The 15,659-nt window shown below is 41.7% G+C and overlaps 1 protein-coding gene across 1 annotated transcript in view; it reads right to left on the bottom strand.

The window, feature by feature from the left end:
• Positions 1 to 541: 541 nt before the first annotated feature.
• The window catches only part of CDK4 (cyclin dependent kinase 4), an 82,954-nt gene continuing 67,836 nt past the window's right edge, over positions 542 to 15,659 (bottom strand). The window contains exons 5-8 of the mRNA XM_073613733.1: positions 14,813 to 14,922; positions 13,348 to 13,398; positions 7,373 to 7,508; positions 542 to 1,621 (exon numbers count right to left, since the gene is read on the bottom strand). Of these exons, the coding sequence (XP_073469834.1) occupies positions 1,493 to 1,621; positions 7,373 to 7,508; positions 13,348 to 13,398; positions 14,813 to 14,922 (426 nt within the window). The 3' untranslated portion in view covers positions 542 to 1,492. The remainder of the gene's footprint in view (positions 1,622 to 7,372; positions 7,509 to 13,347; positions 13,399 to 14,812; positions 14,923 to 15,659) is intronic.

The following is a 15,659-nucleotide window of genomic DNA, read 5'->3' as shown; positions in this document are numbered from 1 at the left end:
CAACCATTTTCTACACCCACAAGACCTACAGTTCATTTCAATCTATGACTAAATGGACTCTACTTAATCGTTTTTTTTACTGAATGTTCCACTCATTTTTTTGCATGCGATTCTTTTTTTTTGCATGCGATTTATGTGCATTTTTTTTTTTTTTTTTTTTTTTTTTTGTTATGAAACAATTCACTTGTGTTCATTCATAATTATGGTATTTTCAGTTAATATGATCATGTATTTGCACTAGCAGCGCAGCCTTTAAATTGTACATCTATTAAATACCTCCCGGCAAAATGGGTCCGCGCTGTAGCCGTCATTTGGCTATAGCACAGATCTGAAGGAGTTACACCAACAGTCAAAATCCATAAAAGTCATGTATTGGCACATTCTTAGAGGATGCTTGTATAAACATTAAAAGTTCATTTTCATAACGCTAAACAGGATCTTGGAATAAATACTAATACATATTGCTAAAGGAGGGTGGGGTAGGTATTGTAACATTCATTTGTAAATAATAGCAACTCTGTTAAAAAGAACATACTCCATATGATGTAGATATAACACATTCATTATGGTAATAATCAAATTCAATACATAGTATAAAACAGTACATTAAATACAGATAAAAATGACAAATGCTCATAATCTATGATTAGTAGAAGACAAACATAAGTAAAAATAAAAACATGAAAACATTTCTGGTGGTTTGGAATCCTAAATAGGTTCCCCATTGGAGGTTCTCTAGGCCCATATTACTAGGAAGAGGCCTTGTGAAAAATTCAGACCATGTTAAAAGACTATATTCCTAGAATTGTAATCTCCAAGGGAGAGTTTAAGCCTACAGCATAGCAGAGTCTGGGCTGACATGTTTTGCTTCCAGACAAAATTAGGACCTGGAACAAGACAGGACTTTTATAGGACTCCATGTCATGTATAAGGCATAATGGCAAAATAGTTCAGGTCAAACCCAGTAATTAATCTCCTTTGTCGAGAATCCAGAAACTTAAGGCTTCAAAACTCCATGAACTTGAGATCCAACAGAATGTGCTTTTGTCAAAAAAAACAGTGATTACAAATACAATTATCAGGATCAAAATGAATTCTCAATCTGTGCAAAAATATTTCATAGGCAGTTGTATTTTGACAATTGAATCCTTAAAAAAAGTTAGTTTTTTTGAAAAATAAAAGACTTTAGCTTATGCCTTAGGACAATGTACTCAGCATTTGGTTGTGTAGTGTCAGGAAAAGTATATTTTTGACAAAAGGCAGAAATGTTTCCCGTCAGTTTTGGCAGTGGTAGAAGTAAATGGCGGGGTGCTGTCATCTGTCAAAGTCAGAAGATTTTTCAAAATCTGAGATTGTTGCGTTCCAATAAAATAGAAAACGGAAGGCAGTATCCAATTCTCTTTATGATTTTTTTGTAAGACGTAAATTCCAAAAAAAAAATAAAATAAAAAAAACAGATGTAATCTAATATTCACGGGAGGAGTGTTGGTTTTCATTCATCTGTGGAATGTACACATGGGAAGGCATCTGGTTTGGGTCTGGCTTCACTGTCAGAGAAGAAGGGGTGAAGCAGAGCTTGTGATGCAGAGATGCGCCTCTGGGTGTTAAATGTCAGCATTTCCTAGAGAGAAAAGAAAGACATTGTAAACTTTCAACTCTTCAGGGAAGGCTGTCCACAAGGTTTAGGAGTGTGTCTATGGGAATGTTTGACCATTCTTCCAGAAGCACATTTGTGAGGTCAGGTACTGATGTGGACGAGAAGGCCTGGCTCGCAGTCTCCGCTCTAATTTATCCCAACAGTGTTCTATTGGGTTGAGGTCAGAACTCTGTGCAGGCCAGTCAACTTCCTCCACCCCAAACTCACTCATCAAGGTCTTTATGGACCTTGCTTTGTGCACTAGTCCAAAAAATTTGGTGGAGGGGGGGGGGGGGGGATTATGGCGTGGGGTTTTTCATGGGTTGGGCTTGGCCCCTTAGTTCCAGTGACGGGAACTCTTAAGGCGTCTGCATACCAAGACATTTTGGACAATTTCATGCTCCCAACTTTGTGGGAACGGTTTGGGGATGGTCCCTTCCTGTTCCAACATGACTGCACACCAGTGCACAAAGCAAGGTTAAAGACATGGATGAGCAAGTATGGGGTGGAGGAACTAGACTGGCCTGTGTGAGCTTTGTGTGCTGCAGCTTTTTCGTTTTCTCACATTAGTAAATAGGTGAGCATGAAGAGAATTGAAATTTGATTTATATCTGAGAAACTGCTATTCATTTGAACTTAAAGTGGTTGTAAAGTCAGAAAGTTTTTTCTATGCATTACGATTAAAAAAGCCTTCTGTGCGCAGCAGCCCCCAAATACTTACCTGAGCCCATCTCAATCCAGCGATGTTGCAGTAGTGTCTGGGCTGCCTGGGACTCTCCCTCGCCATTGGCTGCAGCTGCTTTCAAAGTCAGTGAGCCAATGAGGAGAGAGAGGGGGTGGGGCCGGGTCGCAGCTCCGTGTGTGAATGGACACACGGAGCTGCGGCTCGGGTACCCCCATAGCAAGCTGCTTGCTGTGGGGGCACTCAACAGGAGGGAGGGACCAGAGAAGAGGAGGATCTGGGCTGCTTTGTGCAAAACCACTGCAACAGAGCAGGTAAGTATGACTTTTTTTCCTATAAAAATAACAAACACGAGACTTTAGTAACACTTTAACCACTTAAGGACCGAGCCTCTTTTTGAGATGTGTTGTTAAAAAGTTAAAAACTATTTTTTTTTTGCTAGAAAATTACTTAGAACCCCCGAATATTATACATTTTTTTTCTAACACCCTAGAGAATAAAATGGCGGTCACTGCAATACTTTGTCACACCGTATTTGCGCAGCAGTCTTACAAGCGCACTTTTTTTTGGAAAAAATACACTTTTTTGAATTAAAAAATAAAACAGTAAAAGTTAGCCCATTTTTTTTTCTTATATTGTGAAAGATAATGTTACGCCGAGTAAATTGATACCCAACATGTCACACTTCAAAATTGGAATGGTGACAAACTTTTACCCTTAAAAATCTCCATAGGCGACGTTTAAAAAATTCTACAGGTTGCATGTTTTAAGTTACAGAGGAGGTCTAGTGGTAGAAACATTGCTCTCACTCTACCGATCTCGGCGATACCTCACATGTGTGGTTTGACCACAGTTTTCATATGCGGGCGCTACTCACGTATGCGATCGCTTCTGCATGCGAGCTCGGCGGGACGGGGCGCGTTTAAAAAATTTTTTCTTATTTATTTTACCTTTTATTTTTACACTTTTTAAAAAATAAAAAAATACAATTGTGTCACTTTTATTCTTATTACAAGGAATGTAAACATCCCTTGTAATAGGAAAAAAAGCATGCCAGGACCTCTTAAATATGTGATCTGGGGTCAAAAAGACGTCAGATCTCATATTTACACTTAAATGCAATAAATAAATAAATAAATAAATAAATAAAATAAAAAAGGCCCTTTAAGAACTATGGGCGGAAGTGACATTTTGATGAAGCTTCCACCCTGCATTGTTATGGAGATGGGTGGGGGCCATCTTCCCCTCACTCATCTCCATGCCAAACAAGGGGAAACATCCGATCGCCTCTACCGCTGCCGACGGCTCCGTTAAGCGGTGGAGGGCACCAGAGCGCGGCCCCCTCCTGCCGATAAGAGTGATCTTGCAGCGAATCCGCCGCAGAGACCACTGTTATCGGAAACCGGACCGCCGGCTGAAGAAGAGCATACCAGGGTTATGGCAGCTAGCTGCTGCCATAATGATATCCCCCTTCAAAGTAAGGACGTAGATCGCCGTGCGGCGGTCCGCAAGTGGTTAAAGTGCACCTTCATTTTCTGCTAAAAGCAAGACTCCCATAAATGCAAAGCAGTCATGTCTGTGTATATTATGAACCTGACCCAAGACCAGCAGCAGTGTTGGGTGACCAGCACTGTTACTATTTAACAGCATTGCACTACTGAAGGGTCAACTAGGTGTACAGACGTACTTCTTGGAGGTTGTTACATAAAAAAAGTAGAAGTTTTCTTAACTGCACGGATGATGTCAGGACAGGTGATTCTGCTGCTGGTGATATGGCAAAATCTCCAAAGTAAAGCAATCAGCCTCAATGGCATAACTTTCTCACTGACCTAACTGAAGAGTCTCTTTCATTAGTGGCAGAGACGCATTTTGCAACTACTGCCTATGGAGGGAGCAACTACATCGGAAAAGGTTTTTTTTCACCTGACATAAGCCTAGCAATCCAGCTGCTAATTCAGCTTAAACAATGTAAGAAAAAGTATTTTTGTACTCCCCATAAAATCCTTTTCTTGGTGTTCGTTGAGATACAAAGGAAGTCTCTTTAGCCTTCTAGTTATACTACCTCTTACAGGAGGAATGGTGGTTTTCCAGCATAGCAGTTCCATAGAAGCCAGTGATTACACTGGCTTCGGTTGGACAGACAGCTGTACACACAGATCAAAAGTTGGACGATTCCTGGTGAATCGGCAGATTTTCAGCTAAAGGGTACCGGGCTTTGGGCAACAAATGCTGAGTTTCAACACCACTTCGTCCCTACGCAGAACAAAGTTTATTGCAGGATAAGCTCACCAGTTCAGACACTCGCCCTGAGATGATGGCTGCAAGGAAAACAACCTTGTGTGAGAGTAGTTAGAAAAATGTCTGAAGTGCAAGAGGAACCGGATTCAGATCCCACAGTCACAAGGGAACAGATGGGGGAGCTACATGGGAGCTGTTCTTCATCAAAGAGTGAGGGGACACTGGCCTCTAAAGGAGAGAAACTGGACAAATAGAATTCCCTTGAAAGGAGGCTGCCATCAGACCGAAGATTCTCATGCAAAAGCAGAGAGAGTTTAAAGGACTGGAGAGTCTGAAGTTTCTTCTATGGGAGAAACACTCTGGTGTGTGTGTGTGTTGTGTCCACAGCTAGAACCCAACAAAGATGGGGATGCCACGAGAGCAGAGTAGGGCTTATACTATATCTAGCACTTTGGTGAATACCTGAGGAGCAGATGAAAGGTCAAAGGCAGGGCAACAAACTGGTAGCATAACGGCCCTAAAGCAAATTGTAGGAATCAACAATGCACTGGAAAGATGGAGACATGCAGGCAAGCACCTGGGATGTCCACAGAAGCCAGAAAGTTTTACTGATAAAAAGGTGCAATGACAGATTTGGTGGATTCCAAGTGGAATTTCTTGAAACCGTTCTGCCAAAGAAATTGGGACAATGATGTGGAGATCCTGAAGACCAAGTGAGCCTGATAGAGATCTGACAACCTGTGTTCTGACACAGGAAGTTTAGAGGTGAAAAACGGGGGGGCAAGGGGCAAAACTCCAATTTTTAGCCCTGGGACACCACCTCCTGCACCCAAGTGCAAACTGTCCAATCCTTTGTAAAGGTTACGAAATGTTGCCCCTCTCTGAAAAACAGGGGAAAACTTCATGCCAAGGAAGGCTTGTCTAAAGATTTGACAGACTTAAAAGTGGCAGACTGAGGGGGGGCTGGAGGCCAAGCTTGGGGGGGGATAGCATCTCAACGTTGAGATGGATCTTTTCTGTTTTCGATCCATCAGAGGTAGAAGACTTTGCAGTCAGCTCTTTAGGTTTCTTTCACTGCGGAAGATTTTTTTACTAACCAGTAGCATTCTTGGTTATCATCAAGAGTCAGTATAAAGAGAAATCCCTCAAAAAGGCAATGCGGATCAAATGCTGCATGCACAAAAGTTTTGCAGTCTAGCGCTTTAGCCAAAGTGCCCTACATGGGAAAAGAGATGAGAAGCTTCCAGCAAACCATCACAGCTGTTTAATGTTACAGCCCCCTGCTCCATGCATTTAATAAGCAAGGGATCAACTTGTAGCAGTGGTTAGATTTATTTTAAATGCTTTTATATAGTCACAGTATACATTTCATTTTATAAGATCAGCATTGTAATAGCTTGTCAAAAATAACTGTTTGTATAGCTAACATAAGCGTTAGAGCTGCACGATTCTGGCTAAAATGAGAATCAGGATTTTTTTTGCTTAGAATAAAGATCACGATTATGACAGCGTAACATCAGCTTTCACATTAAACTGAAAAAAGTGGTGGGCTATCTGTACCGTTTCGTTTTTTTTTAATTCTTTAAAGTGTATTTAAAAAAAAAATAAAATTGCATTTGGAAGACCGCTGCGCAAATATAGTACGACATAAAATATTGCAACGACCGACATGTCATTCTCTAGGGTCTCTGCTAAAATTATAATATATATATATATATCTGAGGGTTCTAAGTAATTTTGTAGCAAAAAATACTGATTTACTGAAGTGTCAGAAAAAGGTTTAGTCTTTAAATGGTTTACAGACTGAAGTTTCAATCCTCTAAGAACGAAATATTACTTTGTTTATAGTTCTCTCCATGTTGAGATAAACTTGGAAGGCTACCTGGATTTAAAAAAAAAAAAAATATGTCAGCTGTCAGAAGTGAGCAGAGAACATTGCACTTGTTACATAGAATTGGGAAATGCTGGTTTAAGATCGGGAGGGGGTTAGAATCGTGATTTTGATTATTTAACGATTAATCGTGCCAATCTAATAAGTGTACTTGGAAATTCTCACTTTCATGTTCTGAGTGCTTTGCAGCTTCCTCTCCTTTGTTTACATTTAAGCTCTAAGGACAACATATCCCATGTTACCTTGCTGCCTGCAAGCTGGGATTCCTGTACTGACTGTGCCTCCTGATACTCATAACCTCTGTAGTTTAGACAGAAGACTTTTAAATGTGACAAGACAGTGTCTACTCGCAGGGCATAGTGGACACGTCACAGAATTCAAGGAAGTAAATGTGTGGGGATCTTCATAAAGTTTACAAAAACTTCAAGATGATTCAGATTAATACAAGTAGGATAGAAATAACTGAAGGGCTTGCCTGATTGAGTACAAATTCAAAGTATTGTTTAGGTTTGACCTCATATTATATGTTTTTTGGTAAATCTAAAAGGGAAATTGTGTAATTTGGTGCACAGATGTAGTGTAGTTCTACTTTAGGCGTTCCTGCAGCAATCCTAAGGGGAAATCCTCCTGAAGATTGATCACACATTTTCATTATGGAGACTCAAACTAGATAACTGGGAACTCCCCTGTTGTAGAAGGAAGGGCAAGACTTAAAAAAAAGGTGGGTGTAAAGTTTGGTGGGACCTGTGCTAGAAATTAATGATTGAGTTCCCCAGAGATAAGAAAGCCAGTAGGGTTTGGCACATCAGCGTCCGCATATAACTGAAACATCACTTTTGTTTAGAATGAGCCACTACAGAGGCACTACTTTGCACTCATCCCATTTTTTTTTAAATGCCTTGCACGATCCCGTTATGTATCATACCAGCAGAAGCTGAGCACCAGCTGCATCAATTTCAGGGATAAACTTCTCTACTGGCTGCTGACTCCGGGGTGAAAAAGCAGAACGTGGTAATGTAACATCCTCCGGCCACTCCTCCTCTGAAGGTAGACCAATCATACTGTAGAGAGAAGACACATGGTAAGTGACACACATGCAGGCTTATTCATTAGCTAAAAAAGGTAAAAGTGCAGAAACCCAGAACCACCAAGTGGGATCCATCTTTGCTATAATTGACTGCACTTTTAATTGCCTTACTTAAAGTGGTAAGAAAGTCATTGCATGTAAAATCTGCTGACTGGCAGGACCCTAGAGGTAATTTCTTTCACAAATGTCCCCCCCCCCCGCCTGTCAGCAGGTAATTTGATCTAAGCCACACATGCGCAGCTCAGACCACATTTATGGCCCGCACTGTGCCGTGGCGCTGTGACCCGCCATGGTGCTGTGACCCCCCCATGCGCATGTGCAGGAGTGACGTCACTGCAGCCTTGTCATTCGACCGGGCGAAGGTAGAAGCACAGGGGAGCCGACACAGAGCTGCACGGAGGACTCAGTTTGCAGGAAAGTTTGCCATAACGTACTAGTATATAATGCATATTAGTACATTATGACTTAAACCTCTGAGCGACCAGCTTTTTTTATTTTAAAGACACAACTTTACTTCCACTTTAAGATTACCACCTTTGCTTCACCATGTTTTCCTTAATTTGCATAGCAAACTTCTCATTAAAGGAAAAAAAGAAATGCGCTTTACTTTGTTTGAAATTACCCTAATTTGCTGTAGCTTCAAAAATGTAATCATACCAGGCAACCATGTGGCCAAGCCTCACCGCCTGCTCCTAGCACAATGCATTAGTGGTAAACCCACAGTGCAATGTCAGCAGCTAACTGCAGGCAGGATCAGCGAATACAGTTCTCACAGCGGCAGGTCAACACAGGTTTGGGTAAGACAATGAAATCCAAACGCCAAAAATAAATTTTCCAGCTTTTTTTCAGTGATGACAAAATGCTGTTTGGACAGAGAAAGTGACAGATAGAAAGACAACCCTGTCCCTACAGCGCTTTTATGTGGTGCAACCGTAATTCCTAAAGGAATACATGTAAAAGGCCACAGTATAGGGTGTGTCAAAGCTGAACTTTGGGGAAAGCAAAATACTCCCTTGCTAAATGCTAGTTTACGTCTAGGGGGCTGTAAAAAGCCATTTTAACCACTAGCTGACCGGCGCACAACAACGTACATCGGCACAATGGTATGGCTGGGCAAATCGGTGTACAGGTACATCCCCTTTAAATCGTGGCATTGAGGGCGCGCGTGCATGCCACGTACTCCATGACCGTACCCACTATGTCCGCCAGGGGCCTGGAATCGTGTCACAGAGCGGCAGAACAGGGAGATGCCTATCTCGCCCCATTCTGCCTAGTGACATGACAGATCTACTGCTCCTTGTCATTGAGAGCAGTGATCGCTGTCATGTCAGTGGAAGCCCCCCCCCCCCCCAGTTAGAACACCACCCTAGGTCACACCTAACCCCTTGATTGCCCCCTAGTGTTTAACCCCTTCCCCGCCAGTGCCATTTACACAGTAATCGCAGGTTGCCACCATTACTAATAACAAAACAAAAAAATTATATAATAAAAATGCTATAAATCTATTCCCTATTTTGTAGACGCTATAACTTTTGTGCAAACCAATCAATATACGCTTATTGCGATTTTTTTTTTTACCAAAAATATGTAGAAAGAAATATGTAAGAAAACATATCGGCCTAAACTGAGAAAAAAAAAATGTGTTTTTTTTTTATATATTTTTTGGGGATATTCATTATAGCAAAAAAGTAAAAATTATAGCTTTCTTTTCAAAATTGTCGCTTTTTTTGTTTATAGCGCAAAAAATAAAAACCATAGAGGTGATCAAATATCACCAAAAGAAAGCTCTATTTGTGGGGAAAAAAAGGACATCAATTTTGTTTGGGAGCAATGTCGCACGATCGCGCAATTGTCAGTTAAAGCGACGCAGTGCCGTATCGCAAAAAGTGCTCTGGTCAGGAAGGGGGGTAAATTCTTCCGGTGCTGAAGTGGCTAATTGGTTGATCCTCTGCTCCTGCAGGCTCCCGTTTGGGCTGTCAGACCAGTCAATGCAGCCTTTCCCCTATGCTCTGGCAGACACATGTTCTATGGCATCATGAAGTACAGTTATGAGCCTATAGCCCTGCAATGGACAAGAAGACAATGAGGGACAATCCACTGCTGGAGCATAGGGGAGTAGAGTAGAGCGCCGTCAGTGGATCAGGTAAATAAAACAGCTTTTCGCGGTCCACTAGACCTAAATGAACCCTTGCCGTGTGGGGACAATCCTACTGCAGGAGGACTGAGGAAGACACAATAGCAGAGAGGAGAGCAGAGAGCAGGCTGCAGGTGATGGAGGCACGTAAACTGACCCCGGTGTCAGGGCTCAGCAGCCATGATACACCGTTGGTCAGTTTACAAAGGAGAGGGCAGAAACTGGCAAGATCAACCAGGTATTACAGGGGGCCAACTGACACAGCACAAGTACTGTGCTGTAGAACATGCTTTAAAGAAATAGGATCAGTTTTTTGTTTTTTTTTGGGGGGGGGTTTAAGCGCTTTAGGAACAAAAAAAAAAAAAAAAAAACACAAACATTTTCCCACTGACACTTTTAGGTTTGAGTTTTCAGGTTTTGATGCCTTAACTACTTTCAAACCAGTGACGTACCCATATGTCGCCGGACCTCGGGTGGCTATACTGGGATGATGCCTGCAGCTATCATCCTGGTACAGTTATTTAGAGCAAGCGGTCGGCTCTTTCATAAAAGAAATCCTAGCAGCTAAATAGCTGCTGGATTGCTTTTATAAGCAGCGGGGGGGGGGGTTGTAGGAGACGTCCACCCCCCCCCCCACATGTCAATGGCGGCATTTAAAAAATAAATAAATCACAAGCATTCGAAAACAGATCTTGGTGTTTTAAATGCTTTTAAAAAGGGAGGGATTTGGGGTCTTATAGACCCCAGATAACTTCATAAAGAGTACCCCTGTCACATGCCCATTTCTGTCACAAGGATATTTACATTCCTTGCGGCAGCAATGAAAGTGCTTAAAAAAAAAAAAAAAAAATCTAATTAAAGAAATAAATTAAAGCGCCCCCCATTCCCCCCGTGCAACAGCGAGAGCTCAAGTCGGTCCTGCACACAAACAGCGATTGCCCCACACACGAGGTGTCACCACAAATATCAGATCATGGGCAGTAACTCTTGCACTAGAGCAGGGGTCTCAAACTGGTGGCCCTTCAGCTGTTGCGGAACTACAAGTCCCATGAGGCATCGCAAAGGCTTACAGTTGCAAGCATGACTCCCACAATCAGAGACATGATGGGACTTGTAGTTCCGCAGCAGCTGGAGGGCTGCCAGTTTGAGACCCTTGCACTAGACCCTTCTCTGAAAAACGAAAGAGTTAACCTGTAAGGGCTTTTAAAGCGTCACCTATGGATAGTAAAATTAAGCAATTTGTTGTCTTTGCACGGGCGTGCGCAATTTTGCAACATGTTTGGTATACATTTACTTAGCGCAACATCATCTTTCATATTTTAACCAAGAATAGGGTTATGTATTGTGCTTTTTGCATAAAAAAAAAAAAAAAAAAAAAAAAAAAAAAAAAGAGAGAAGTGTATTCTTCCCAAGAAAAATTGGAAAAAAACGGAAAGTATTCAGACCCCCTTAAATTTTTCACTCTGTTATATTGCAGCCATTTGCTAAAATCATTTAAGTTAATTTTTTTTCCTCATTAATGTACACACAGCACCCCATATTGACAGAAAAACACAGAATTGTTGACTTATTTTGCAAATTTATTAAAAAAGAAAAACTGAAATATCACATGGTCCTAAGTATTCAGACCCTTTGCTCAGTATTTAGTAGAAGCACCCTTTTGATCTAATACAGCCACGAGTCTTTTGGGAAAGATGCAACAAGTTTTTCACACCTGGATTTGTGGATCCTCTGCCATTCCTCCTTGCAGATCCTCTCCAGTTTGGTCAGGTTGGATGGTAAACGTTGGTGGACAGCCATTTTTAGGTCTCTCCAGAGATGCTCAATTGGGTTTAAGTCAGGGCTCTGGCTGGGCCATTCAAGAACAGTCATGGAGTTTTTGCGAAGCCACTCACTGTGTGCTTAGGGTCATTGTCTTGTTCGAAGGTAAACCTTCGGCCCAGTCTGAGGTCCTGAGCACTCTGGAGAAGGTTTTCATCCAGGATATCCCTGTACTTGGCCGCATTCATTTTTCCCTCGATTGCAACCAGTCGTCCTGTCTCTGCAGCTGAAAAAACCACACCCACAGCATGATGCTGCCACCAACATGCTTCACTGTTGGGACTGTATTGGACAGGTGATGAGCAGTGCCTGGTTTTCTCCACACATACCGCTTAGAATTAAGGCCAAAAAGTTCTATCTTGGTCTCATCAGACCAGAGAATCTTATTTCTCACCATCTTGGAGTCCTTCAGGTGTTTTTTTTTTTTTAGCAAACTCCATGCGGGCTTTCATGTGTCTTGCACTGAGGAGAGGCTTCCGTCGGGCCACTCTGCCATAAAGCCCCGACTGGTGGAGGGCTGCAGTGATGATTGACTTTCTACAACTTTCTCCCATCTCCCGACTGCATCTCTGGAGCTTAGCCACAGTGATCTTTGGGTTCTTCTTTACCTCTCTCACCAAGGCTCTTCTCCCCTGATAGCTCAATTTGGCCAGACGGCCAGCTCTAGGAAGGGTTCTGGTTGTCCCAAACGTCTTCCATTTAAGGATTATGGAGGCCACTGTGCTCTTAGGAACCTTAAGTGCAGCAGAAATGTTTTTGTAACCTTGGCCAGATCTGTGCCTTGCCACAATTCTGTCTGAGCTCTTCAGGCAGTTCCTTTGACCTCATGATTCTCATTTGCTCTGACATGCACTGTGAGCTGTAAGGTCTTATATAGACAGGGGTGTGGCTTTCCTAATCAAGTTCAATCAGTATAATCAAACACAGCTGGACTCAAATGAAGGTGTAGAACCATCTCAAGGATGATCAGAAGAAATGGACAGCACCTGAGTTAAATATATGAGTGTCACAGCAAAGGGTCTGAATACTTAGGACCGTGTGATTTCAGTTTTTCTTTATTAATAAATCTGCAAAAATGTCAACAATTCTGTGTTTTTCTGTCAATATGGGGTGCTGTGTGTACATTGAGGAAAAAAATTGAACTTAAATGATTTTAACAAATGGCTGCAATATAACAGAGTGAAAAATTTAAGGGGGTCTGAATACTTTCCGTCCCCCTATTATATATATATATATATATATCCAGATATTCCTAAAAGCACATCCCTTCATATTTACAATCCTGGGAAAATGTTCTATTTTTTTTATCAGGACACGTAGATTGGGACCCAGATTTAGTCCCTTGGACAAGTAGTTTAAAAACATTCCTACACCCCTGTGGTTAGCATCAGACCTGAAGCCCAGGTTCACACTTCGCTGTGAGAATGAAGCCATGTGAGTTCAGCTGAACTCGTACGATTTCACACCGGCATGTTGGCCGCAATTTCAGAGACATCTGTGCGAGTTTCTGCACAGATGTCAATGTAAATCGTAGTCCAAAATCGCAAAGAGTAGTACAGAAACTACTTTTTGAAATCGGTGTGGTGCTGCAGATGCAGTATTGCACCGGTTAGGATGGTGCTATTGCTGCCGATTTGACAAGTCAAATCGCATGTCAAATCGTATCAATGTGAACCAGGGCAGAGAGACTGCAAGGCAAACATGCCAGTTCTGTAAGAACATGTTGATACACATTATAAAAAGGCATTTATATAGTCAAATAAATCACTGGCTGAACTTTTCACAAACCCTTTTCATTTGTGATGATCTAGCACACAACATTCTTCCTGTTTTCCAGATGTTACAAAACACAACTTACTCAAAAATCTTGCAAAGCTGGTCGGCTTCTGAATTTCCACAAAACAGAGGTCTAAAAAAAATAAATATATAAATAAACAAACAGAACTTGCTTATTCAGCATGAGAACAAAGCAAACTTTAAAATGGCAAATCCACCCAAAATTGAGGTGTGACTTTGTAGAGGAAGATAAAGGTTTCTGTGTGACTGGCTCATAGATCTGGACATCTGTGGTGTTGTGAAAAACTACCCTAGGCACTTCCTAGTCTCTCGCTGTCTGAACTTTATACAATGTGTGTGGGGAAAATAAAACTGTACTCGAGAAACGCACACTGCTGACCGCATTTAGAATACGCAAACTACCTGGCTTCAATACTTAGAGACACTGACTTAAAAGAATTGCGTCAGATCAGGAAAAAGTCACAACGCCTAATCTTCATTCTTGCTCCAAGGCCACTGTACATGAACGGCTGGGTGGTACTTTCCTTGTCATGAGTGGACATTCATGAACGTCCTCAGAACGAGTGCTCGCAGCGTGGCCCAGAGGCCGCAGTGCAGCTCGATCCTGTGATCACTGGATCCAGCCGAGCAGAGATCGGGATATGGGTGCTGTGATTGGTCCTCCCGATCATGTGACAAAGCGGGGGAATCTGCAGTCCTGTGCAAGGTACAACATTTAGCATCTCACATGGTTGATGATTAAAAGAGGCACATCTAAGTATGCAGGCATCCGGGGTAAAGCTGTCCACATAGACCATCCTCCACACCGCCGGCTCTCACTGCTGTCAGTCTACAATCGTGACCGGGAAGACTACCCTGCAGTACAGCGATCTGAAAGTGAGGCTTGAAGCGCTCATGGAGCGCAGTGTGGAAGAGATGACGTTGATGGCGGTGCGGAGGACTGTCTATGTGGACAGCTTTACCCCGGATGCCTGCATACTTAGATGTGCCTGTTTTAATCATCAACCATGTGAGTTGCTAAATGTTGTACCTTCATTAAATGTAATCATATTGCTACACTTAGAGGCGCATCTCTTCTCTTTTATACTCAGTTGTGACATGACGCTACTTGTATATCAAGACATCGCTTGTATATCAAGTCAAAATTTATTTAAAAATGTTGCTTCTCTTGCAAAATGCTTTCAAACCAAGTTACAATCAAACCAAGGTTTTACAGTATAAATATCAGAGTCTGCACAGGCTGGAAATAAGGTCTGTCAAGTTCTGATCTTTAATTCTTAAAGGTTGGGAGGCATAAAACGAGAAGTAAACAGAAGGGTATGATAATTCTAACTGATGTGGCTGTGATCTCAGACTCACTGAACTGAAAATATTATATGCAAAGCAAAAGTTCCAGCACTAGTCACTGTGAAGGATGAGATGTGCGATGTGTCAGCTGTTTACAGATGAAGACTGCTTTTTATATGACACATACTGGAAACACACAAATAAACCCGACTGAAAAAGTAACAGCAACACATACTCACTTCCTCCTGAACATCTCTGCAAATATACATCCTACACTCCAAATGTCTACCGGTGTGGCATATGTAGACTGAAGTAATACTTCTGGGGCACGATACCACAAGGTCACCACCTGTACAAAATCAATAAAGCAGATGCTAATATGATAACCAGAAAATATACATAAGAAAAAACCTAAAACATCAAGAAAAAAAAAAAACACTATGTATATTTGCATTTTTTATTAAATATTTAAGTGGACCGAAAGCTGCAGCATTTGGCCATTTTTTTTTTTTTCAAATATTTGATTTAAGCCACAAAAGCCAAATCCAGGTTATCAAATAAACTATTAATACATTTAAATGGAACAACATAAATCAGAAGGTTAATTCAGAGTACACGTAAGTCTCATCATACAGTATGTGGAGATTATATATGTAGTGTACCTGCCAAGGGACAAACCGCTGGTAGCAAGTCCTGGGATTGCCTTTCCATGTCATATTTTCAAGAGAGAAGAAAAGAAAAGTTAGTGGAGAACAGAGAAAGAGAGAAGATGGGGGGGGGTTAGGGAGAGAGAGAGGGGGGAGCTGCAGCATTTAAATGTAGAATGCCAACCTTCCGCTTGTAAAACCCTCTAGTGCCAAGACAGCAGTCTGCCAATGGCTGTCAATGTCAGAACCATCACACCAGCTACACTATGTATTGAGAAATCATTTGGTTTAGTCAAAGGTCAAAAGATAAGCAACAGTCCAGTTTTGCCACTTGTATGATTTCTGCTGGACGGACAAAGAAGTTGTGTTAGGTCAGTTCACTAGGCTATAATAAATGTGTAAGAAAAAATATATAACACCGCGCTAACCCAATGTATAG

This window comes from Aquarana catesbeiana, linkage group LG02, assembly GCF_042186555.1.
Source record: "Aquarana catesbeiana isolate 2022-GZ linkage group LG02, ASM4218655v1, whole genome shotgun sequence".
In the NCBI taxonomy this organism is placed as follows: domain Eukaryota; kingdom Metazoa; phylum Chordata; class Amphibia; order Anura; family Ranidae; genus Aquarana; species Aquarana catesbeiana.
The sequence above is the reverse complement of the archived record's forward strand: the minus strand, read 5'-3'. Positions and strand labels throughout refer to the sequence as shown.